This window comes from Vanellus vanellus (assembly GCF_965231255.1).
Source record: "Vanellus vanellus genome assembly, chromosome: 17".
Taxonomy (NCBI): Eukaryota; Metazoa; Chordata; class Aves; order Charadriiformes; family Charadriidae; genus Vanellus; species Vanellus vanellus.
Window position 1 is genome coordinate 11,075,046 of NC_138922.1, and position 27,320 is coordinate 11,102,365.

General features: G+C 37.4%; 2 protein-coding genes across 2 annotated transcripts in view; both read right to left on the reverse strand.

Annotated features, from left to right (window-relative positions):
- Positions 1-1,442, reverse strand: part of TEX2 (testis expressed 2) — an 84,909-nt gene extending 83,467 nt beyond the window's left edge. The window contains exon 1 of the mRNA XM_082491964.1: positions 568-1,442. The gene's annotated coding sequence lies outside the window, so the exon portion shown is untranslated. The remainder of the gene's footprint in view (positions 1-567) is intronic.
- PECAM1 (platelet and endothelial cell adhesion molecule 1) lies at positions 137-20,552 on the reverse strand. The gene is made up of 14 exons (XM_082491966.1): positions 20,314-20,552; positions 20,147-20,173; positions 17,996-18,289; positions 16,738-17,037; positions 16,377-16,646; positions 15,722-15,982; positions 14,462-14,743; positions 10,885-11,166; positions 10,368-10,475; positions 9,473-9,500; positions 8,937-9,007; positions 8,202-8,258; positions 5,743-5,811; positions 137-624 (listed from the first exon to the last, which is right to left on the reverse strand). Exons 1-14 carry the CDS (start codon positions 20,345-20,347, stop codon positions 560-562), a joined length of 2,148 nt encoding a protein of 715 aa, XP_082348092.1. The 5' UTR covers positions 20,348-20,552; the 3' UTR covers positions 137-559.
- Between the last annotated feature and the right edge of the window lie 6,768 nt (positions 20,553-27,320).

The following is a 27,320-nucleotide window of genomic DNA, read 5'->3' on the forward strand; positions in this document are numbered from 1 at the left end:
TAATGCCCACATACAAAAGCCTGTATTACAGGAGGTGGAATGGTAGAGTGGCTGGCACATACAATCTGAGATGATCTTTGATGGTGCTTAAAACAAACAGCCCATCCCACTCAAGCGATCATATTGCTTTAAAGGTTTTTAGAGTTTTTTGTTGGAGGCTTTATAGATATTTGCTGGGGTTACATCCAAAACCAGTGTAATATTTTATAACACATGGCAAACATGCTCAACTAAGAGGAAAAGTGTTGTTCATGAGCAGTTTCAGATAACACAATATAGCATCCTAACCCCAAACAGGGCATGTTCAGCTCCAGTTCAGGTAAAGATGTATGGCCCAGCTACATAGCAGATACAGTGAAAATGGGCTGATGAAGTAGATGTTACAAATACTAATGTCACTGCATTAAATATCATTGGTTTATGAGAAACCATGAAGGTGTATGTTCCTATGTGACTTGGATCTCTTTTTTATGGCATTTATCTTCTAAAGTGTTCAGTCACAAATTTATCCTTAATCTCTATACGAATGCTTCCTTTATGTGTTTAATTTTTCACTAGCTTACTTACCATTATTAGCTTTTCTGATTTCACTATAAACTGTTTCAGTCCCCTTCTGTACAGGAGCTGGAAAATGTATTGGCAAAGAATCAATTTCTTTTCTTTCTTTTTTTTTTTTTTTTGTTTGCCTTATGAAAACTCCTTAAACAAACAGAACACACTGTGTTACTTTCAGAGGAAGTAGTTACATAAGCAGCAATGAGCCTGTAGAGTCTGTATGAAAAAGCAACTACACCCCTCCCCAAACCCACACTGTAAGGTTCTGAGAGGGAGGTGTCTCTCTCTCCCTCTATACAAAAATGATGATGAAAAGAGGCTTCCCTTTCTAAATTTTAGTCTAACATTCTAATAATCTTCTGAACTTAAATTGATAGTGCTTTAATTTTACAGAGACATCTACCACTAGAGAAGAGTTTCTCTGGATCACTTTGAAGAGTTTCTTCAATTTGTTCGAAGTATTTAGGAATACTAGACCTGAGGAGATCTATCATTTGGGAGACTAACTACACCCCTTTTGGCAACCAGCCTGATTAAATTTTATGGGCACAAAAATAATGTAATTTGTTGTTCTTTGTGAAATGTCTTAGAAGAATATTTGCAGGTTTCACACTTCACAGTTTCTATTCAGGGGCTATCCAGGAAAGGTCTCCTCTCAGTTCCCCAGCATGGCATACTCTTCCATTAGTGCACTGAGATCAGGTGGACATAGCAGGAGTAAAGGCTAAGAAGGCTTGTGGAAAGATAGAAAATAAGGAGAAAAAGCAGCTAGAGAAGATTTTTGCCTCCAAGGACACAGCTGGGATACAAATGCAATGTTAGTCTTAGACACATATTTTTCAGACTGTTAAGTTTACAAATAAGCCCCTGTAAACCTCTGCTCTTGTATGAGATGGAAAGCAAAAAGCTATTCCTTTTTTGCTATCTGACCCCTGTGAAAACCTATCCACTGAGTTTTGATACCAAACTACAGACACTTACCCCAGTAGGGAAGGGGTAGAGCCTTATCTAAAGGCCTGAAAATAGCAAGAACTCAGTTTCTCTATGGTCAGTGTAAGCACAGCTCTGGCTAGTAGGAGATTAGAACAATTTCCTTTATTTCTTGCATGGTTTTAGATTAAGAATCCCTGGGTTACCACAGCAAAGCAAAGTGCTCCAGAACTCTGTGCATTTAAAACCACTTTCCTCGTTTGGTATAAAGGACTATGCAGGCAGGGTCTAGGAGCTTGCTGTTCAAGGATCTCAAAGTGTTTTAGAAATATTCATTCATTTCAGTTAAACTGAGTCTCTTAGAAAACCCCAGAATTCTATCAATATCGCCTCCAATTTCTGTGGATCTTCACTAAACCAAGAAATTAAATTTTCCAGTTAAAAAAAAAAAAAAATATGGTTGTTCCCTCTCTGCAAGAAAATGGAAAGAAAATTCACATTTCTGGATACATAGTCCTCTACTTCAGCTATAAAAAAAAAACATCTAAAGAATTCAGACATATTGACCTGCAGCCAGACTCAGAATCAGAACTCTTACTGTTCGCATCGCTCTGAAGAACCTAAGTGTCTCCGGCACCACATTCTAATTTCCCAAAGCTAGTTTCATTTTTTTTAAAGTTTTGTTAAGCATCTTTTAAATGTTGGGAGCTAACTCAACAGAATTGAGTTACAAAACTGCTATTAATTTTGACGACAGTAGGAGTTACACTTCACCGAGTGCCTAATCACAGCTCTCAAATTTGCAGTTTTGGCATGAACTTCCTTTGCAAAATAGCCTGAAGATCTTGAAGTGCATTGCATATGCTTACGGACTCTTGCTTAAATGATCAATTCAATTTCCAGTGAAGTAAGAAGTAATCTTCTCAGAATTTTCATGAGAGGTAGTTCATTTTGTTTGGAACAATTTTTTCTTAGCAGATTACAGTCCTACGTCTACTCCTGTTGACTCTGTGGAAAGACTTGGTGGGAGGCATTTCCTTAGCCTGCTTTTTTTTTTTTTTCAGACCCATTTCATTAAATTGTGATATAATGCCACTGCCCATGTTATTTGCTTTGTTAATCTTCCAAAAGTCATCTCAGCACTGAAAAACTGTGCTAGGAGAAATTACTTGGATGATTTGACATTTTGTTCCCACTAACTTTGTAATGTTGCCACCCTGCAGATAACTAACCAGCTATAAAGGTAAAAGCAGGAGCATGTTCTTACTCAGCCATGATTAGCGGTTTCTCCCTTCTCACTTTAGGGAGATTTCCTGATCTTACTTTAGCACTGGCCTTTGTTTTTGCTCAGATTAACAATAAAGGTTCTAAATCAGTTTGCCATCTTTTTGCACAACCAAGCTTTAGAAAAGATAAGCACTATATTTTTGTCAAGCATATAATCTCTAAGTATTCAATTTAATCATTCTCTAGAACCACCACCTCTTTAAATATCAAATTAACATTCCACTATGACTACCCCAAATAAGAGCTGGACTGTGTAGCCGCAGCTCTACCTCACATTTGTCTAGATTCTCCACCCCTACTTCAAAAAGTAGGTATGAAGTTATTCCCACATGGAATTTTTAAAATAAAGCAGTGAAAATTTGCCTCTAGCAAGCTTACCACTCGCTATCAGTAACTCTGTAATGAACCCTGCTTTTTGTTCCTCACACAGAAGCATAGTACACAAAGTTCTTGATGCACTAGCCTATTTGCCATTATACTGCATTAAAAAGTATTTCAGAAACGACCAGCTAGTGCAGACATGGCTGGAAAAACAAGGCAAAACCACTGTTTTCAAATTTAAGTAGTTCTTTACTATCAAAGACAAGATGTACATCCTTCTACAATTATATAAACTTGTTTTGAGGTGGCATTCAATTATTCCAGATTCACAAAAGTGACATAAAGGCTACTGTTATAGCTTAGATACTGCAGTATTTATTGCAGTTGTCTTTCACAATACACAAAATATGATTCTCCTGCTCCTGAGATGAACATTAGCATTGATCTTGACAACAGTGGCAGGAGGAACAAATGGTTGGGAAGATAAATCAATTTGAAGTTAGTCCTGAGAGACCAAGCAAATCTGGAGTTCCTCAAAAGGCAGAAGGAATCAGACTCTATGTGCAGCCTGCTGGATGAGCTACGCATGCACAGAGAAAAGGTAAGTGTGATATACTTTATCTTCACTCAGGAAACAGGTGGAATCAAAAGAGGTGCAATAGGGATTTGGAGCCAGGTGATAATCTGAAAAGTCTGTTCCCTAAGAAGGACTGGTCATAACCACAGACAGACATGAAAGAATATTATTATTTGAAACAAAACTTGTACAATTAACATCAATGTGGCAGTCCTATGGCTGAATTATTTTTTGAGGGTGTACCTGATTATTACAAGGGTATATAAAGAAACTAGACTTTGCTTCTTTTTTCCCCAAGAATAAATCTCATCCTGTTCTCATTGTGATAGGCAGCGCAGAGCTGCAATAATTAGTCTTGCAACTTGGTTTCCTACAACTCCTTCCATTTAAGCAGCATCCTCAAGATGCTCTGAAAGATTAATGCATTAAGTACTTGCATGGCAGTTGCCATTTACGTAACCAAAGCAAGCATTTGCTAAGCATTCACTTGTCCTGGGTGCAACAAAAGAAATAGATTAGGGAGCTGTCATATCTCAATATACCTGAAGCTCAGCTCAGTCTCATAAAATCAATTAGTGCTCTGTACATCATACATAGGTCTGTAACATGAGACAGAATTCAGTTAAAACAATTCAATCTCATTTACACGCTATCTTTTAAACATTATTTTGCAGTTTGCAGTTTAATGGGGTTCAGTCTACATAGCATGCATACTATCTTATTACTCAGTCTGATATAATGGAATAGTGTTATATACCAGGAATGGGAAGAAAAGGCTATTTTTAAAGATGCTGATCTTGCATTTAATAGGGGTTTTAATTTAAATAATCATGCATTAATATATCTTTACCATTCTACACCATTGTATTGTGTAGTGCATGTTCAGAAACAGCTGGAACAATTAAGTATTACCCCTATTCTGAAAAAGATTACAACTATGATATCTCAGTGCAGAATTTAGCGGAGGTGGATAAATAGCATGCTTAGAACATGGGGAAAACTCTGTGATGAATGAAACCAGCAAATGAAAACAGAGAAAGAATAGGAAGATTGGCTGTTTCAGGACAGCTTCACTGCCAAGCTTGAAGAGCGAGCACTTTTGCACAAACATCTGTATTACTAAATAAACAATCATGTCTTTGGTCTCTGAAATAAGCGAATGGTCCTTCCTACCAGGAAAAAGCATATTTGTCTATTCCTTCCTCAGTTTGCTTCTCATTCAGCTAACGCAATGAAGCTAGAGCATAGCATAAATATCTCTTGTGGGGTTTACTCACTCTTAGCTACTTGAAACATTTTGTAAAATTTTGAAAGATTTAACAGTTTTAAACGCAAGGGCATCATGATATCACAGTTCTCTAGATGACACAGGATGATTGAAGTATGCATTTGGGTCTTGAGAATAAATTTCAGTGGATATTTCTCCTTCAAGGTTGCAGAGACCTGTACCTTAGCCTCATGGTATGAGGTCTGGTTACTGTTACCATAGAACTACAGGTAGGAGGCCAAAGTTATCTGGGCATCAATATTCTCATTTCTCTGTTTAATGTGCCACAAAATCCAGGATGGACTCCAGGTCTCTCCAGACTGAGAGGCTGTATCTACACTGGTCTTTCTTCCTTCTCTATCACAAGTGAATTACAGCTTTGACCCTTCCACCAGTTCCTTCAGGAGGAAATTCCACTGCTTTCTGTTCTCTCCATTATCCTACCCCATGGCTAACCTCAAATGGCTCTCAGTGAATTTGGACTCTATAACATGAAGATTCACAGCAGGCTGCCTTCTGCTCAGAGCCACAGCTCCAGCTGGGAGCCCTGCTCTGCACAGACCTCATGTGGATGGGAAGGGCAAGTGCATGAGAGGATCCCAGCAGAAGAAGGGCTGCAGTGAACAACAGCATGGTTGCCAGTGCATTATCTAGACTAAGGCACTACTGGCATGAAATTGTCATGCACACAAAACACAACCTGCTCTTACAGTCACAGGTGCCAATACCAGTCTGGTGTCAGGGAGTAGCAACATGCCCGGAGTTGCTCTCAAAACATAACCATAGAGGCCAGATAGTTTATTACCTCTGTGAGGATCGAGCGTTGATACTTCAACTTCAGTGTACTCCACCTCAGCACTCTCAAGGTCAGGTCCTGCCCCAAAAATATCAAGAAGATGTTTCTTTGTAGGACTGCATGCTTCATTTGAACTGTGGGCCTGATCCTGCTGCCACTGAAATTAATGGACAAGTCCTCATTGACTTTGACAGGTGCAGGATCAGGCCCTACTTATGGCAGATGTAAATTATTCTGCTAAGAGTTGCAAGGCTAACCTATTCCTAAGGGTCATGACAATCTGAAAGGCAGTAGACCAACTCAAGCCAAATTTCTGAAGCTGTGGGACGTGCAAATTGTGCCTAAACCTCTTATTTTCAATTTAACACCTTCAAAAGTGGCACAACACAAACGGAGCAGGGAGTTATATAAGATTCTATCATATTCCTGCTCCAGCTCCAGCTTCTCTCTCTTCTGTTTCTCTCCCTGCCATTATGTTTCCCTCCTTTTCTATGGCTGCTATGGCAGGACACTTCCCATTCTCCACTTTCCTCACATTTACAGCCTTCTCCAAGGCTTTCGTGGCCTCCCTCATCACATCTCATGCTCTCAATTTCTGCTTTGCCAATAAGCAATTTCAGCACTTTTATGTTGCACTGCACAAGCTTTCCATAGAACATCTCCACAACGGCAACCCAACTTCCTCCTCAAAATGCTTCTCTGCCACAATGCCCACAGAAAGCCTGACAACGATCAGACCTGATTTACTAAGACTACTGGCTGACAAGTACTGGCTACCTGGATACAACAGACACAAGAAACAGCTGTTGCTTTCTACTCTGTCTTTTCCTTAGGGCGGAGATGGTTTTCTACTAGATTTCTGTAAAAGTTGGAAGGAACCACAAGAGTCATCCAGACTGGAATCATGCACAATTGCTTGTGGATTTTTTAGAACAGAAATTAGAGAAAGACCTAATGATTAGAACAGCAAAGTTTTGAAGCAGCCTTCCAACAACATTGGTGAGAGAACAAAAAAAAAAAAAAGCCGAACAAAACAAAATCAGTGTTTAAGGTGGCATATTCATTAACAACAAAGTTTAAATGACATGCTTCCTACAATAGCAGTGAGTCTGGATGATCAATACAGCCTTATGTTCCTATGTTTCTGCTGTCTGTACGCTTGTTTTGCATGAGAATCTCTCTAGTTCTAATATGATTTATTCAGGCCACAATGGAATAACTTCCATGCACCAGTCTATAAACTCCTTCCTTTTGCTTGCTGAAGTAAAAGCTATTCCACACAACTGCAGAACAGATATGTTATTTTCAGAGGTATATGAATAATAGATTTGTTTTTTCACATCTGGTAATGAGATATGCAACAGCCTAGTTGGTTTTAATGAAGCTGCCCAATCCACAGTAGGTAAGGATTGAACCCATTTATTTCTGGCACACATGCAGATAATTAGACCAGAGCCCATTTCACCTGAAACGGGTAGGATACAATGAAAAAAGCAGGAGTCATTAAGCTAGAGTTTCCAAAGGTGGTTTCCAAGTTTTCCTGTAAAATTAACTTATTGCAGCACCTTTCTCTTAGTTTTGTCGTACAATGCTGCCCAGCATACTCAGAATTCCACCAAAGAATTATCAATTAGAAATTCCTGCCATCTTTGTTGCATACAGGCTTATGCAGGAGTCTAGTTCCATGCTCTGGATTAATTTTAGCTAACTTTGATCTTTAGTTACACTAGATGCCTTTGCAACTATCTTTCAACTCATGTTCCAGTAGACAACCATATCAAAATGTACTATAAACCATCACAAATGGCATCTAGCCCATAAGAATACTTTCACATCAGTATAAAACAAAAGTATATGGGATAAAGTATGCTTTCAGATGGCAATAGACACATTTTAAGTACTTTTCTTTAACTGAATATCTTAAAAACACCAGTCTCGAAGAATATTATGTGCTAGACGATGCAGTACTTGATGACAGATTTTAATGAATGTATATATAGCCCACATGGTGTCTCAAGGTATTTGGCAGGTTATTTTATTCAGATTTCATAGCAGATTATTTCTAGGTTTAATGTTTAAATATTTCAAGATCTGCAGAAATGAAGAAAGGGCAAAGAAGTAAAAGAAGCAGAAGTCTGTAGCAAAGATTTTTTTAAAAAAATCTGAATATTTGTTGTATAGAACTTAAAATTTTGAGTCTAAGTTGTATTTTTATACCATCCTTCATTAGATGGCCTGGAATCCAGCACAACTAATTACACTTCACAATGCAGTTGGTAAATGGGTCCTATCATTGTCATTTTGCATGTAAGGAAAAAGCACTAAGCTCAGCAAAGGTAAGAGTCTTCCCCACCATCAAAGAGAAGGGAAAGGACTGGACCTATCAAATCCTGATTGCTACATTAGAAAACATCACAACTTTCAACTATAAAATAATTTTTAAATCTATTGTTTAAGTATGAAATTACCTTTACTCTCATCTGTTGATTTCATGTGATTTTCACTGTCTTCAATGTAACCTGATCCTAAAATATTAAAGCAAAAGTTGAGCTGACAAAATATTTATTATAGCCAATCAAATATGAGTTACACAGCTGCAATTCCTATCATCATTACATTTATTTACATATGAGAAATTCTACTTTTAGATTCACACCTAAGACATTCATATAACACAGGTGGGAAGAATGTGGCATTTTTAAATGATCAGCTAAAAACACTGAAGGGGTAACTTTGTTTATATCAGGTGCTCTAAACAACATGTCCACCTATCTTTGTAAAGTACATTGAGATCCTGGAATGAAAGGTGCCCAGTCATGACAAGTTAACATCGCTATATTGTGGCCAGATCACAGGACCATGTGCCACAACTCACATTTCCTCTCTGAAAAAATTTTCTTGCAGCCGTGTCAAAACTGAGACAACCAGAAAGTAATTTTCTTTTACCGTGATTTCTCCATCTGTAATATTGTTAACTGATTGCCTGGTAGAAGTGTCTAAGCAGGCTTATAAACCAATCATTGTATAAGTCATGCTCATAAAAAACTGTACAAAGACAAAATGATAGAAGATACTTGGGTGAATGTTATTGATATTCCTCTGTATTCCACTGGGCCCCATCCAAATAACCATGTAAGTCCAAAACTTTAAATAAATGTTTGATTAAGCCAAACCACTAACAGTCTTGCAGCAAAATATCCAACCTGAATAGTAGTCTCCATCATTGTGCTGTCTTGTCAGTTTTTCACTTGTCAAGTTTGTAGCCAAGGCAGAACTGAAAAGCAAACCAACAAAAGTTGATGTAATTATCCAAAACCAGTCAATAAAAACAACATGATGATATGCAAATATCAGTCATCGTCTAGGCTGACTACCACACATTCCTAACTATTGAAGCTAATGCAAATTTTGCCTTCATCTTTAAGAGAAGCACAAGCAAACTTTAAGGTCAAAAATGTTCCCTCTTGCATTACTCTTCTTTAAGACCTCTGTATTTTTAACTCCATATATAAATGCATAAAAGTGTAGACCTGACATTCTTCTATTTCTCTTAGCTGGCCTTTTTTTTCTATGTTTAGAGTATTTCCTCATCCTGTTGTTGTGTTAGCAGGTGGTACATGAAGCACAACCATCTATTGTCTGCAGGTGTGTGCCATAATGAACTATATTCATATGGTGGAAGGTCTCCAGCCCTTTAAACAGAAATACTTCACCATTATTATAAAGCAAGCCATCTTACCCAGACATCTCCATGGATGGTCCTTTGGCTTGACAGAGAAAAATAAAAGCATTCATTAATAGATTACACAAGTAAAAGTATTTAAAAGTAAAAAAAAAAAAAAAGTTATTATCTAGTCAGAGTAATTTCTCTTGGCTATCACAAAATTAATTACTTATATCCTGCTTATCACCCAGGTCCCTTAAATGCCTCTTTCACAGAGAACCTAAGATCATAAACCCCAGAATTTAGCCTGGCCAATTTAAGCAGTCTGGGACATCTAGATACTTCAGATTTTCCCAAATATTTTGCAATGTACTGCATATCACAGGATTCTTGATTAACCAGATTTATTTATTTTCAGAAAGAACAAGATCTGAAAGAATACCTTAATGATAAAAGACAAATCCCTAAGTGAAATTGCATTACAGCGTGGGAAGAAAAAAAAAAACACACAAAGAAACCCACAACCTTAAATTTGTTTCATGAGGACTACAGATGTACCTCAGTAATGCACAAGTTGGGATCCCAAATCAAATTGTTACAGCTCTATAAGGGATCAAAAAACTCCTCAGGGCCTGTCTGCCTCTACATTGCATGGGGCTGAATTCCAGACCTAGGACTGCATCAAAACAGTGCAATTCTGGTCTATCTCCAATAATCTTTGCTTCTCTAGTGCCCTCCCAGCACCATTAGTTAGATGCTCCCATTCTGCTCTATGTCCTTGGAAAGCTTCTGCACACTTGCAGCTTAATTTGGGCCACCCGTCATTTTTAAGTAGATCTTTAGGTTTTTCAAATTGTATTTAGTCATCTCCTGAAGCCTCACACACACAAACTTCTGCTCCTGAAACAAATGCAAGGTTTTAACTGTAATACATTTGTCACCAAAGAAATAGAAGGGAACCATTCATTACCCTTTTTCTTCTTCCACAAAAACCACCATAAAGTGAGGGTTACTGCTCCTGCAATAGGTATTAGGACAAATGCAGCAATGATTCCTTTCTGCCAAGATGCTAAGATGACTGGAAATAACAAAGACATGTTTTAGAGAGTATGTACAATGACAGGTCATCATTACCAACTTCTGCAGTTCCTGAGCTTTCATTTTACTACAAATTGGCCTTCTTACACACTGGAGAAGAACTTAAAGGAGACTTGAATGCATAGTTCACTAGTGAGCCTCTCCTTTGTGACCAAAAACTCAGCTCAACAACAGATTGGTTTTAGCTTGCATCTGGCTCGTTTGGCTTTTGAGCATCCCTTAAACTTTTCTATGTAAGTTAGAGAATCTCTGTTTATAAATGGATCTCTCTGTTTAACTTCTGACAATGGTGGAAAAAAAAAAAGGGAGTTACTTAGTAACATCCCAGATAACATGACCTCACCTGTCATAATGACATAGCATGCAGTTTATCACAAAAGTTAGCTTACCACTGATGGTTATTGGATGGCTTTTCACATCCACATTAGCTCGATTAGAAGCCATGCAGTAATATGTCCCTGTGTCCTGCCTGTTCATTGTTTCCTTGCGCCATATAACTCTGTCTGCATTTTCACTTTTTTCAAACAGAAGAACTTCACGATCAGTTTTTCTAAAAATCCTGAAGAGGATTGGCCAAGATCCTTCTTTCACAGAGCAGAGAAAAGCAGTCTCACTGCCATCTTCCACTTCTCCATATGGAATACTGCCCAAGCTGGCATTCCGGATTGGTACTACAGAGGAAGGCACAAAGAAAACAAATATTAGCACTATTAGAAATAACTTTGATGACAAAATATTATATTGTAGAAATACTTGGTTTAATGCCATTTTACTTAGTTAAACAGAGACCGAATGCACAGTATTAAACTTTCAGAACAGTCTTTGCCAAACAGCATCCTCTAATAAATATTTTTATACGCCCAGAAACAGAGAGGGCACTCTGAAGAAACAAAGCAGACAGAAGGATACTATATCCATTCCAGAGAAGTCAGTCAGCCTCTTTTCTTAAACTCCTTTGGGTGCCCCTCAGGCACTAACTTACAAATTATTTAATTTTCAAAAATAATACACTCAGCAGTTTGATAGTGTAAATAATTATAGTTCAATTTATATAGCTATGCTTTCATAGTTATGTAGAGTTATGATATTTTATGCTAACTGTATCATGTGTCTTGTAACCTTTAATATACAATAGTGACTATCAGCAGATACTGGATCAAGTTCTTCAAAGACATAAGCAAGTCCTGAATTCTAATGGTTACAGAACATAGCAAACACAGTGAGAGAAGTTAGCCAAGATGATACAGGTTTTAGGCTTGCTGTTTTACAAATTAAGTATATTAGCATATACAGAGCTAGCCTAGGAGCAAATGAGCATCAGCACTTACAGTGACATGGGGGAAAATGTATGTACATTCTGTGATGCAAGGCATGTAGAATGTTAGTAGCTTCACAAAATGTTTGGGATATGAAGCATCTGCTTTGCTAAAATTACTAAACAAAATTTCTCTGGAAATATTATAAATGTGTTCGGGGCAGGGTCATGGATAAGGCAAGGCAGATGTAAAGGAGGAGTCATTAAGGCAACACTGGCACAGAAGCAGAAGGAGGAAACCAAATCTGATATGAAAAGATGCTAGTCCTGAAAGCTGTATTTGTATTAGACAGGAAGCAGAAAGCAGATTTGGATAGAAGATGTGGGTTACTGCGACTGATCACATGACAGAGAGGATTTCTCTATAAAACATAAGTCTTTTTTCAGACCAGGTACAGACAGAAAGGTCAGAATACAGACAATTCAAAGCTGCCACCTCAGGCAGCTTTTATAGACTGCAGAAGACTGGCTCACCAGGCTCCAAAACGCAACTTGCTATTCAGAACTTCCAAACAGTGTGACAATATATCCTGAACCACTGCTCTAACAGCTGGGATACACTGGTTCCAGCAAAGAAATACCCACTTGCTAATGGACTAAGATTATGCTTTGTATTTATTTGTTACTTGTTATTTCAAATTACCTTGGCTTTAAATCTCACTGGATAAATACCTTCAGAGGTTTATAATTCAGCTTTTCTCTAGGGTTGGCAAAGCATATCCTGGTGGAACTGATTAGCTTAAGGTACAGTCCTACTTCTATAGGCTAGGCAAATGCAAATACTACATGCAAAAAGGCCTGTTTGGGGGCTCAGAGAGTGGAGAGCACATCCCTCAACTGTGCAATAATCCAACTGACCCAGAAGAAATGCAACAGTTCTGAATGTATCTGTTCTAGTCATATACAACTCAATGTCAAAACTCAGAGACCAGCCTGTTAACCACAAGTTTATCTTATCAAAACCTACACAATTTGGGTTCAAGCCATGACACAAAACTGAAAACTCCTTGGTAGAGAAAGATTCTCTCTTCTTTTTAATAGATCAAGAATAGACTACTTCTCTGGTCCTAGACTACTTTGCTGTAATCAGGTTAGGCAAATCTAAAATACTGCCGATACGTTCAAGAAAAGTAGCTAGGAGACAAAGTTAAAATGGATCCTCCACCACCAATTCCCTTACAGTCCCAAAGAATTCTATTTTTTTTCCAATAGATGTATGTGGTTACTATCTGGTCAAATTATATCGACATAGGTGTCAACAACATACACAGGATACACAGCTCTAATTATCTTTCACTACATATTGCCAAACCACGACCAAAATATTCAATTTTTTTTTTACATCAGACTGACAAAACTGACCAACTCTGAACAAAGTAAGGTAGAGGTGACACTACTGAGCAGACAAACATTTTGAAGACGTTACAGGCAAATTATTATTTCCTGTAATAAAGGGTAAATACCTACAATTAGTTGGTTCCTTCTGTAGACTAAGGGTATTCTCAGGAGTCCTCCAGGAGCAGCAGCACAATCAGTGCTTTATTTCCACTTGGGTAGGAGAATATTATTTCTGCTTACCTCATTCACTATTAAAGATGAACCCCAACAAGACAGTATCTGTCAACATGAAGCCTACAACTGTTAGGGACCATCATCTAGTGCAGAAGTCTTCAGTATGCTTCCTCAAACAGATACACTGCTCTCTACTATTGTTTAACTTAGATTTTCAAATTAAATTCAAGGTCCAACCTGTATCTTGGGTACAGGATACCCAAGAAACTTCCTTAGGCCCTGTAGCAAACCCTATTGTTAACAAATAAGTTCTTGGGGCACAAAGGGAACTGCTTGTGATGGGGACAGAACATACCTAAATCAATGACAGAATTTTCTTGAGCCAAACCTTTGAACCACTAGGATCTAAACCAGAAACTGTCACATGAAACCTCACTACCATCTGCTCTGAGTACACCAAACAAATCTACAGAAAACAAGGTACACTGGTTAAAAAAATCTTACCCAGACAAAACTCTCCCTTATACACATAACGACACGGAAATCTTCACACACATGTTTTAAGAGTTACCAGCCCTGACACTGGTCTTATGTGGCCTACTACAGAACTCTTATTTGCTTTGGTTTCTCTTCATGTCTGTCAATAGCACATTTGCAAATCACAGCTTTTTCACTTGCATTCCCCTTCTTGGAGTATCGCTAAGTTTTAGATAATTTAGATGGATTATTATTATAAGTGCAGATTTACATCTTTTACCAGGAGTAAAATTATAGACTACCTTGAATATCATTATGTCTACATTTAATCCAGTCCTGTGAAAATCAAACACGAAGAAAATGGATCCGGTCCTGAAATTTTAATCATTAAATTTTACTAAAACAGCTTCTATAAGATTCCAAGTCAGATTTGTTTTTAACATTAAAATAAACTCAATTGTAGTTAACTTGATTCAGATTACTACCAGGATTTTTACTTTAGTGACAAATAATCTGTGATACCAATCTCCAACTATTTGTAATTCAAATGAACAAAAATTCATAAACGTTTCACATCCATTTTGCTTAGTCCATCATTTGCTGATACAATTTCAGAAATCAAAATATGACATTAGACAAAAAGAATTATTAAACAGACTTACCTATTACTGTGATGTTTAGAATATTGCTAGTTTTCACACCACTGGAGTGATTATTTCTAGCATCACATTTGTACCCTCTTCTGTCATTTTGTCTAATATTTTCATCCAAGAACGTAGCATATGTGTCATTAATTACTATTTTCTTAACTTCATTTCCTTTGTAGAATGTGAATGTTATTGGCGGTGTTCCCATCACTGAACGGCAGATTAACCGTAGAGGCTTCCCTAACACCACCTCTGGCAAACCACCGACAACGGAAAGAGTTGGCTTGGAGACTGGAGCTAAAAGGGGAATAAAGAAAAAAAATGTTGCAAATTACACTGCATAAGGCCAAATGATACAATATTATTTTATATAAAGCACATAAATATACAATATTTAGCTAGTTTGCACACACAGTTTATATTGGGAAGCTCTTCCTCATTGATAGAGAGGAAGCAGGGGGTGACAAATAAAACAAAAACATAGATAATAAAACTTAGAAAAAAATAGCACACAAAGAGAATGTAAAGAAAAAAAAAGGATCAGTGACACAGCTGTGGATCATCCAAACGCCGGAACTAGCTTTGACCCAAGGAGTAAGTCTGTAGAGCAAAAATATATGCAAGTACCATTGCATGTATTACCTGAGATGGATCCTGCAGCACCTAATCAGGGACCTCTGTTTCTGCAGCACAGTGAATCACAACCCAGTTAATCCCCCTTTACAGACTTGAGAACCAACTGTGCTTATTCCATGAGAGGGAAGGAAACTAGTGTGTTTATAATTAGTGTGCTGGTGAAAGGGTTGTATTAATAGCTCTTTTCTGGAGTAGAGCTATCCAGATGACCTCTGGCTCTCATGGCTTTCTGCCTGGAGGGTCAGGGGAGGGATTCAAGGCAGACACTGACAAAGTTTCAGACCAAACTGATGAGTGAAAGGTTTGCAGAACATTCCCAGCTCCTGCAAATGGTAATGAATGAGAGTTTATTTGGCACCTAGCAGAATCAAGGAAACAGAAGGAAGACATGCTAACTTCCTTCTCCTCGGGCTAGCCCTGAAAAAGTCTGACTTGATTGTATCACGATAGGCCAAATCCTCTACAGGTAAAGATTACAATCACATCTCACAGAAATTCATATTGCAAGAACTAATAGACACCCTGCTACTTCATGGACTAGAAAATGATTCTGTAAATAGATGTGCTTATTTATAAGCTTATTGTTTTGTTTTATTTCCCCCCACCATTGGGTTCTAAGGCTCTGTATCAACAACTCACCATAAACATTTATCCTTACAGGTTTGCTTTCCTTGACTATTCCTTTTACTTCAGCTTTACAGATATAGGACCCAGTATCATTTACATTAACTCTCATTGTTAAGTTTCTAGAATTTTTCAACCAGATGTCTCCATTTGAATTTTTCCGTAATATAGAGAAGTTAGCTTTCCGAAAACCACTAATGCTGCAACTCAAAGTTAATTCTTTATTTTCATCCAGCTTATTCATAGAAGCAGCCAATATTGGCTTGGGGAATAACTCTGAAAGATAAAAAGAGAACAAATTCAAATTGAGCCTAAAAGAATAGAACTACCTAGCTCAAAGCATACAGAATGAAGGCCATACTGAAAGTTTACAATCAGGAAAAAAAAAATCATGCTATTTTAACATAATAATATTTTCAGGGAAAACAGAAACTTAGCAATCACTTGAAACCACTTCTCATATGTGTTATCTGAATGTATTATTTTAGTTGGAAAGTATTGGCAGGCAAAAATCAGAAACATTTCAGTTTCTGATCTATATCTAAATACCTTTTAACTTAAGGAAAATTTACACTTGGATCTGGAGGTTACACTTGGATCTTGAGTTTTACCAAATTTAAATTTAAATATTAATCTATTGAGTAAAATCGAAGATGAACAGAGGTGTTACCTGACACTTCAACATTCAGTTTGGTGGTTTTAGATGCTCTCCCTTGCTCCACCTTGCACAGGTATTCACCACTGTCCTCTAGAGTAGCTACTGCAGAGTATTTCAAAATTTTCTCATCTCGTACACTATTCAGTATTGTTTTGTTTTTCTGGAGTATGATTTCAATGCCACGCATGCGGGCTACCACAGTTGAGCATTCAAACTGTATTCTGTCTCCTTCTGTAATATTATTTGAGGGCTTGGCACTCAGAGTAGGCTTTATAAATGGTTCTGCAAGAGAATGCATATAAACTCATGACCCAACTTTTTAATTATAGCAAGCAAAGAAATGTAAAAAAAACCAAAAAGCTAAGCAACTTACCCCTCACTGTAACAAGTGTTTTGTTGCTGTGTTCTGAGTTTTCAAATTCAAGTTTTACAGTTCTCCTACCAAAGCAATCAAATTGTAAAATATTATCTCCCTCTTCAACAGAAAATTCCACTACAGAAAAATTTCTGTATGGTTCAAACACATGTTTTTCTTTAGGTGTTGAATTCATCTTTATCTTTCGGAAAAAGAAATATAAAGGAGGTACTTCTTCTGGCAGCTCACAACGTAATTTCACAACATCACCCTCTAACACTTCTTTTTTCTCAGCAGTCAGGATTGGCTTGGTCATTCCTTAGAACAGAAAACAAGAAAAGAAATACAACAGTGAATAAACCTGAAATGAATGCTATCTCCAATGATGATGGTAGTGATTTATGCTAATGAACAGATGCAAATAATTTGCAAGAACTGAGCTTTTGAAGAAAATTCTTTTGACGTGTGGGTACATGCCAAGGCACCTTCAGAAGAACAAAATGTCCCTCGAGAGGGTAATACAATCTTGATGCAATGTGTGAAGTATGAAACTTGCTGTTTTGAAGGCAAGACCACTTCCTCCTTAGCATTTCCCACTGCCACTCAGAAATGAGCAAGGGAGGAAACTAAATGTCATGCCACCTTCTGGACTTAGAGGTGCAGGCTTCTGAAGAAAAATTACAGGCCCCGCAAACTCCTGTAATTAATTAATGCTGAATGAATTCTTTCCACGTTGCTTTTCCAAGGGGAAAAATGGCAAGAACATGTGGCTAGAAAGAGTATAGATAGAGGTGCCCCCTGTTCTCATAAGAGATGAAAGAACAATACTGATGTAACATTGCCTACAAAAGTAGTCCACAGTCCATGCTAGCTTTGGCAATGGCTATTACAAGGTGAGAATCTCTCTACTTCATTTCCAACTATTCCAGTAATCTTGCCCCTCCCACACCATCATGTTTATGATCTATAGGCACAAGCTTTTGCAACTAATACTTTCTCCAGTCTAGGGAACAGAGGTTCGGGACAGAGGGTATGGCGGCACAGGAGGCACAGATTGCATTCCTATCACTGATCTGCCAGGTAGCCTTGGGATAGTATTTCATTTCTGTGCCTTAACATTGGGATTTAGTACTAAACTCTTGTAAAGTACTGTGACGTCTATGGATAAAAAGCACTTTGCAAGATATCTTATTTAGCACTGACTGTTATTACTTCCCCATGAAGCTTGTTCCCTTTTTGTATCTTAGAAAACTGCCATGTTTGAAGTACTACTCACCTGTCACCCAAACATGTAAGGAGTTACTAGATTTTGTCTTTCTGCCTGCTTCCACAGTACATTCATAGTCTCCTGTATCTGACGATCTAGCCATAGGTATTTCATATTGTGCATCTCCTTTGTCTGATACAGTCATGAACACAAGCTTGCCATCCTTAAAAACTGTAAAATTATGCTTCAGCTGGAAATCGGTACTTTTGCTAATATCAGCATGGCAGACAATTGACATCGGAGCTCCATTCTTTACTTTGACAGATGGCTGAACCTTGATTTCAACTGCATTGAAAGTAAAAACTGGATGGAAAAAATAAAAAAAGAGTTATATTTATTTTCAATTAGTCCAACATAATACTGTTATCTCAGGCTGCTACACATTAGTCATAAAAATTAATTAATTGTACCCTAGTAGCAGGTGTTATAATTTTTGTGATCAGATCTCACAGATGTTGACAGTGGTACCAGCTTTACCTTCCACTGCACAGATATATTAGTGGCAACTACTGATTGTCACAGCACATGCTGTCCATCTGCTCAGTCTTTGCCTTGGGGAACTGAGACAATCATTGATTTGGCCATGATCGTGGCCAAATCTACTAAATTCCCTAGAAGACACAGAGGACGCTGAAATAGGTTTGCAGCTACTTCTTAGTTTTCCTTATTTCTCATGGTTTGTTGTCTTCAACTCTAATTGGCAGGAGATCTGAGAGGTGAACAACATTTTGTATTTATACTTGTCTGAATAAACTGAAAAATGACAGTAAAATCCTGATTAGAGTTGTATTAAACCCCAAGCCAATTCACCCCCAATTAGCAGAAATCCATGGAGTTATCCCAGTATTTTTTATCTGAAAGTAAGGTAAGGGTTATGTCATTCAGCAAATTCCACTTTAAACATCCCCACAAGCTTGGGAGAATCTTAAATTTCTAGTTTAGGATAACTAGAGTGTAACAGGAGATATTTGGGTTCAAGTTTTGCAAGCAAACATCCACATGCCTAACTTTACATTGTTGGCAGTCCAGCAATCGTACTCTCAAGAGTCCATAGCAATCATACCCTGATTAATTCAAATACAGAATCACATGCAGAAGTAATGCTTTCAATTAGTTTAGCTATATTAGTCCCTGAAAAAAATATATTGAATAAAATATTCCTATTTAAAAAAATTAATTGATAAGCACTTTAAGAAATAAAGTTTATAATAGCATTAAGATATATACAGTGCTTCTGCGTTTATAACCACAACAATGATAACTAATTTGTAGCTTAAAATTTTAAAATTATTAGAATCCTGGTATAATTAATATTTTTATTCACACAACTAGATAAATAAGTATAGAGAAAGATTTATGAGTTCATTCACTTTGTCTTCATTTAGAACTTACAGCTTTTGGGTATGACCATTTTGGCCTGGATTTGTATTAGAAATTTGCTACTTTTCTGCATCTAAAGAAGTCCCTTGCCATGTACACTTACCAGCTATTTATAAATTGTCCTTGCTAGAGAGAGTTTTGGGAATAAAACCAATGCAAAAATTGTACATTTTTTTGTGTGCAAGTAGACTACATGACAACAAGAAGCAAATATTTCTCCCTCGTGATGAAAAAAAATGAAGTATGCAGAGTGTACGTGCTGGAAAGTCAGCAAGATGATAACGTAAAAAGTAAACTCATTCCTTTCAGAACGCAAGTTCTATACTCTGCTCAGACATGAGCTTTTCTTTTGCAAGAAAAAGAGCAAGACAATGCCCTTACCTTATATTCTATAATTTTATCCTACCTCCTTGCTTGTGGGCACGAAATGGTTTGTTAAAGACCAAACTAAAATGCTAGTAATTAAATTGCCTCTCCCATCTTTTCTCTTGTATGCCTCAGTAAAGCAAATTACTCTAGGAAAGATTTCACCAAAACACTTATTAAAGTACGAGCAGCACATCTCTCATTTAAACACTATACCAAGAAACACCACCAAGTAATACCTTTTTTTTTTTTTTTTTTTGCATGGCGAAATCTTGTACTGAGCTACAGTACAGCAAATCCAGATAAACTCTGTTATGGATGAACTCTGTTATGGATGCACACCAACAACTGAGGAATTAGTTAAATTACTTACTTTAAATTTGTATGTGAAGAAAACCAACTATCATTACTTACCTTCCTCCTGAGTATAAAGTTCTGAACCTGGGAAAAAATGAAAAGAAATGTTATTTTCAAAGTTTACAGATTGAGAGACAGCAACGAGAAACAGTAAAAAGCCCCAACCAACCCCAAACAAACCAGAAACATATGTACCCACCCAGACATTTAGTTATCAAACTTACACTGCAAGAAAATCACCAGAAGAGCAAGATACATCTCGTTTCTGAAGAACAGACACTTAATTCCAAAATAAAACAATATTCATCATCAGAAGTGATGCCTCCAGGTACCAAAAGCAGGTTATGATTTTTTCTGTTGTTGTTTTATGGAAACAGATAAAATTTTGCCATTAAAATTTGTAAGTTTTCCCAGATCTTCAACAGAAACGGGCTAGATCAAGTAATCGTTCCCATTACTGGAAACTGGAAATGGCAAACAATGAGAATCTATCTGCTGCTCACAGGCAGATTACTGTTCAGGAAGTGACTGGACTTTTCCTGAGGGCGCCACCAAATGCATTTGCTTTGTTTAATTTCTTAAGGTGTATTAAAAAAACAAGAAGTTCCAATGACATTTATCCTGCAGTTCCTGTCAATACGGGTATTTTTAAGTCACGATTAACCATTTATGAACACAAATTACCTTCACTATTTGACCTCAGCAGTTCCTTGAGCAAATATTTCCCTTCATCCTGACACGGAGAAGTGTTTCAGAAAATACATGTACATAATGATTCATTGTTCCCCTTTACCTCCCTTTCTAGGTCTCTCATCTTTGCTGTGGCAAAGAACAGCTTTACTGTAGGGTGCACAATAAATTCAAATTATCTCAAAAACCATAGTTACTGTTGTGTTATACTAGAATATTGATGGGCAGACCTCTCATACTACCATCATATGTAAAAACCACAGAACTGCACAAGATTTTATTTTATATAGTTTGGACAGTGCAAAACATATACAATCATAAAACTTAAACCCCACAAGAAAAGAACCAGAGGAAGTTTCATTCCTCAGCAGAAATCTGAAGCAGCACTGGCACAATCTGCAATAGAGAATACGCTGGAGCAAGAGTTAAATCTGCTAGTCGCTTGACACTGTTTGAATTCAGGCATCCCTGAGATCCTCTAACCTTTTCTGAGTTGCTTACTTTTTTGCAACGGTATAAGTAGCCTGACACTATGATGGCCAAGCTGAAATCAAGGATGATTAATTCTGCATCCAAAACACTGAAAGCAGAAATTAAGCAAATGTGATCAGGGGAGGAGGAAAAGTTGCAAAACATTCTACCTCAGCATTTTGCCCTCAATTTCCACTGGTATAAATGTCTGCCTGAGATACAGTAAGGCACTGATGTAAAATACAGAACATTTGATTTACTCAATTTCCTGTAACAAAATTGAGGTTTTTTTCTGATTATGCATGAAAGCCACCATGAACACCAGTAAATCAGTAGCCATCAGCTTTGATTTAGGCAAAATTGTTCTGAAGAACACTAGTTGTGAAAAAAAGTAAAATGTAATAATTATCAAAAATCTTGTTACCGTGACCAGTTTCTTGATATTCAGGTGGGGAGGGGATGGGAGAGATGGGCAGAACAAGGAAAGCAAGAGGATTACAGAAATACTGTCCTGTCTACTACCTCCTCTTCTACTTTTCTTACTTTGTATGAATGTGCTTTTAATCTTAAATAATCTGACATTGCAGAAGTGGCAGATTTAAGCACCAATTTCATTTTTCCAGAAAAAAATTACTCTGTAACTTTAAGGAATTCAATGTTCAGTACCTTTCAGTTGTTCAGGATACTCCTTTCTCAGTTACCAGTCCTCTTTTAAGTCAGACAGAACTCATTCCGCTTCAGCTTCTGACTCAGCCTACAGGCTTGATAAAGTGAGTTGAAATCATGCCCTTCAAAAAGTGTTTCTCAAGTTCTGCGTTTCAGAACTCCCTAAGTAGTGATTTAGTTATTCTTGAAAATTGAGTGCTCGACTCTTAATCCCTTTGATTCTTTCCTTTGTAGGCAGAGTCAATGCTTTCCTTTACTTCTAGTGACATTTTCCAAGCTTGTTAAAACACTGCTTAAAACAATACTAAATACATTCACAGAAGTCTATAAATGAGACATACAGTTCTCATAAGCTTCACTGTTTATATGAAACACCTTTTTTCTTTTCTCCTGGGGTCACTGAAAACTGTATTTTTCCCAAAAAACAATAGTTTAAAGCTGTAAGTGTACTTTAATGCTTGTATGACACACATAAGTGTGGTATTTTGCAGGAAAAAACAGGAGGGGAAACACTCATCTGTTTAACAATGTATCGGCAATATGAACAATCATCTATCTAGCTATTTTGCAGGGAGGGAGTACAGAATGGCACAATAGTCATAGCAGTGAATGACTAAGAAGTAAGCTGGTTAACTAGCAATAGTATTTGTTCTGCTTACTCCAGTCTGTTTGAAATACACCACCAACAAAAGACCGATGGTTTGGCTGGTTGCCAACAATGGTCTCCAGAGCCAGGTAAAGGAAAGGGGAGGACGGCACATGGCAGGTGGAGAACAAAGGTAGATCAACTTTTGCTATTGATAACAAAAATTAGGAAGGAAGGAGATTTTCCCCTTCCCCCTTTCCCCATAAAAGAATTCAGCAGGACATACAAAGCTCAGCAAAACCACACCAGTCTTTCCCACGGAGGGGACAAAGGCCACAGCGACGGAAGGAGAAAGTATGTGTGGGCCAATACCCTTCAGAGTGAGCCAATATGGTTGAGCTCAGAACCAGGCTAGTTTCAGAATCAGATGGAAAGGCCAGCTTTTAGGACAAAGTGGGTCAGAAGCAAGGTTTAATGGTGCCAAAACCTGAGACTGTTGTGAGATGTCACTCCCAAGTGAAGGATGTTTCCATAAGATCTCACAGGCCGATTAGACTGTCATATTCTTGATAGGTCCTCAACATTGCCCTAGAGAGGAAAATCTAGCTGGTATTGACCAAAATCCAAGTAGTAAATTCAACTGCAGGAATTTAAGCAAAAACATCATGAACCTTGGGAGAAAAGCATTTCAAATGCAAAAGAATGCCTCGAGACCATCTTCCATTGTTAAACTGGAAATCATATTGACTTAAAAGTACCTGTGCCAGTAATACAGCTGCATATTTTCCTAACAGTCATCTTATTATAATCTCTCAAAACACGTTTTTCTGAAATATGTAAAATCAAAGTTATTCTAATATATGTCATATAAAGAACTCTATTCAGTCCCTGTCATATTTCTGGGAAAAGCAGGATTGACCTCAAAAATGCAACACACCTTCTGAGGCAGACAGAATAGTCATTATAATCTGATGCAATATCCTTTGAAACCTATAGGAATCATTACATTTAATCTACTGCCCAATTAATTGGACCCTTAAACATTAAAGTTGTGCTCATCTGGGAATTCATGATCCCTGTTTCTGCTGGATGGATCCCCCACTACTTGCTTACATATGACATTTCCTAAAACCCATCAGTTCTGTCATCTGAACAGAGCTTTGCTTAAAATCAGAAGCAAAGCCTATTTTCCTAACTAAGGGCAAAATGCTGAATAAGATTTTCAAATTTTTCCCTCTGTGAATACAATGTTTTCAGCCAGTCCCTTATGACAGGAAAGGAAGCCAGGAGTTCACACCACATTTCAGCTGTTTGTTTTCATTTGCTTTCCAGCCGGCTGGCATGACAGTAAAGAGCACACCACAGTGCCGATCTTTAGGACTGACGTCTTACTTCCTCACGGAGCACACGCTGATTCCAGCAAATCTTCTGGGGCCCCTAAACTTTGTCTCCTGGTCTCAAATGCCCAGTTCCTGATGGCAGTTTACTTTCTTCAGAAAAGATGAAGTCTTTACATGTGTTGCCTTCAAATTCTATCTCGCTGATTTATCTTAACATAACAAACATTCTGGGGTCATCAAATCTTGCCCCTGGTAATGGAGGTTCCACATAATTTCTTGTATAAGTTCACTGATTTTAAAAACAGTTAATTGCTATAGAGGTGTATCTACAAATGTTTGGGTTTTTTCCTAAATCTTATTTTTAAATTTATAAAAATTCAGAGATCTGTGTCCATCTATACTGAAGTCAACGCAGGCTTTCCAGTAACTAAATCAAGAATAGAAAAACAGCTCTGATTTCTAATCCTCCAATCCCTGACATGTATAATCATTTAATCGTTTTGGCTCCTTACAACTGTGGACTATTTTGCTTAATTATTACTATTATTACAGAATAGTCATAGATAATAGAATTATAACAAACATTGCTGTTTTCACAAATCTAGACAAATCCCTGGGGAACTAGGAATGAACTGAGTTTGTTCTACATATATTTTCAGGGTGTATTGTCTTATCTTGAATGTGGGACATTTGCATAATTTGTCTTTAGTTTAAAAGTGTCTCTTAGTACCTCCCTAGAGAAGAATAAAAAATTAATTATATGCCTGGATTTGAATATTTACAAAGAACATCAAAGAAATTAACATTTTTTTCCAGAAGTCTAGAATTTCTACAGTTTACAGAAACTCTATAGATTGCTGAAAGTTCTTACTTATCATAATAAATTACATTTCACAATGGCACCATCTACTGGGAGATGACCACTACAGTGAAGCACACTGTGGTTCCCTCACTTCTCTCTTTTGCAATTAGATGCTTCCTCCAAATGGCAATATAAATTAGATCTGGAAAAGCAACTGAAAGAAGCAGGAAGATGATAATGAGCAAATATCACTGAGGTTTTCACACTGAAATATTTTTTTTAATACAACAGGAGCTAATCATGACTATTCGGCTTTACACTTCCTTACTGATACGGTGCAACATTGAAAAGAACACTAGGAATCTGAAATCTTGACTTCTCTTTCATGTAGCACGCATTTCCATGTACCTTAGAAATTGATTTAGACAAAGGAGAGAAATTTCTTCTTTCAGACGTGTGAAACCTATTTGTTGGCTTACATTATGATCCTGGTCTCTGATACCACCTCTCAAACTTTCTTTGTTCCAGTAGTGTGCATAAATGACTGATTCTACACCTTAAGGACATTTTTAACTGCTGTCTCCTACCGGGTTAACAAGTTCCTCAGATTAGAAACAGACATCACAGACTGTGCCACTATCACACAGTGTGCTTATCTGGCAACATACCAGAATTCGCACTTGTTTTTCTTAACATCCAGCATTTCTGGATGCAGCAGAAAAACAACCTTGAGCTCTTCAATAATATTCATCGCAGAGTATGGACAGTGCCAGAGAAAAGGTCAGAACCTTCTGGCTGAAGAGAGAATTAATTCTGGAAATATTTTTCCTTCATTGTACATTCCCATTGTTCTTGTATTGCTTGATGATTCTCCAAGCGTTATTCCACATCAGTTTCATAAGTAAAATTCAGTTGGTAGTCACTCCACAAGCTGATCCAAACTGACAGAAAATCTTTCAGCAGACTTTAGACAAATCAAGAAGAAAAATTTATGTGCTTCCTGACCTGCAGCAGGTGTCCACACACAGCCATTGCTGCTACTGATAACTTCTGGTTACAATGCCCAAAGGGGCAGATACTCCGCAGAGTACACAAACAGAAGTTTGAAAAGGGCTGGAAAACAGACATAGTCCTGGCAGGTTTCTTCTTTATTTTCACACTTTTTGAATACTTAACACACTGAATGAAAAGTAATTAAAAAAAAAGTTAATTCTTGTCAGAGGTGAAGAAGTTAAAATTGCACCTATGAGTTTGTAAAGAAGGCTGATTAAGAGCATAGTCTGCATTTTTCAACCTGTAGTTTCTCATAGCTATTCTTGAATGCATTTGTCTGGAACACTTTGCAGACAATGGTGTCAGATTTATCCCAAGAGACAAGCATTAGTAACTTAAGGTTTTTGTGCCTCAACAAAATTTTTCTTTTTCCTTTTTTTGGGGAGGAGGGAGAGTAGTGGCAGAGGGAAGAAGCACCATTTTAAAATATTTCAGATTTGGGAGCTGTTAAGTTAACCAAATTGGGTACCCAAAAGTACCTTTCACCTGCTGACATGTTCCTTGCAATTTGCAGTTCCTTGAGAACCATTCACATTCAGAACCTGAGGATCACTGCAAGAAATTTAAAGCTATCTTAAATATGCATATAGAAAAGATCCTTTCCTCTTTCACTCCTACTTGTCCTCTAGAAAAAAAAAAAAAATCTTCTCACAATCAAATACCAGGCAGTTAAAATAAGCAGCTGACTTGCCACCACAGCCATTTTGAGTAGGAGTGTAAAATTACGGTATTCTGTGATGATCTAGCCATATCAGTAAAACCTTTTTGCAGACAAAACAGAAGTGCTTAATTTAATTCATCACCAGACATAACTGTCAGTATATGGTGATTTCTAGCAAAGCCTTCTGCAGACATCTACTGTAGCAGACACTCTTCCAGAATGGAGGACCTCTCAGGATGAGAAACTGGGACTGGGAGTAACTTTTATAATTTTGCTGAAACATGCAAATTTCCGTGGAAGCCTACAATAGGACAGATACAGTGTGAAGCCTTCGCAGCCTTACTACAGAATGCTATCTCACACTATTTTCATTCTCAAGTCAGAGAATTGACCTTGTGAATGAAAGCTCAGTTTGGCTTTTATTCTCTTCCATCTGCTTGCCTGAGGCAGAATATTGTCACAGCACCAAGTGATACACATCTCCCTTTCAGACTTTTTAACTTGTTTTGGCTGGATGATTTCTGTTCATTACTTTTTGTTAAATTTATTCAGTTCTTCCTACATATAGAACCACATTAATTCCAGGCAGGAAAGTTGTAAATCTAATAAAAAGGGAACTCCAAGCTCACACAATATCTTACTGATGCTACAGAACTCTACGTATACATGCTGAACTGATCAACATCATATTAGTCCAAAATCAATAACCAACTCTTCCAGAAAAACAACCAACATGCAAGTAAACTTTGTTTACTACTATCCAGGTCACTCTTCAAATGACTAATGTGCCAGTTAGTATTCAAATTTATTCAAACCTCACAGAAAGGTAATGCCAAGGGCTAATTTTGCCTTTTTTCCCTGTTTCACATTGATAATATGGTCAACCAGATGCCATACGGACAATAAGGATGCTGTTGTCCTTGCTGAAAGGCAAAATAAGACAGTAACATTTTGCCTCAGAG

Excerpts from the sequence above, each read along its gene's own strand:
- PECAM1 (XM_082491966.1), bottom strand. The coding sequence starts at position 20,347 with ATGTATCTTGCTCTTCTGGTGATTTTCTTGCAGT. Across the intron at positions 9,008-9,472 it reads CCATCCATGGAGATGTCTGG|TTCTGCCTTGGCTACAAACT; the intron begins GTAAGATGGCTT and ends TTTGCTTTTCAG. Across the intron at positions 8,259-8,936 it reads TGATGGAGACTACTATTCAG|GATCAGGTTACATTGAAGAC; the intron begins GTTGGATATTTT and ends TTAATATTTTAG.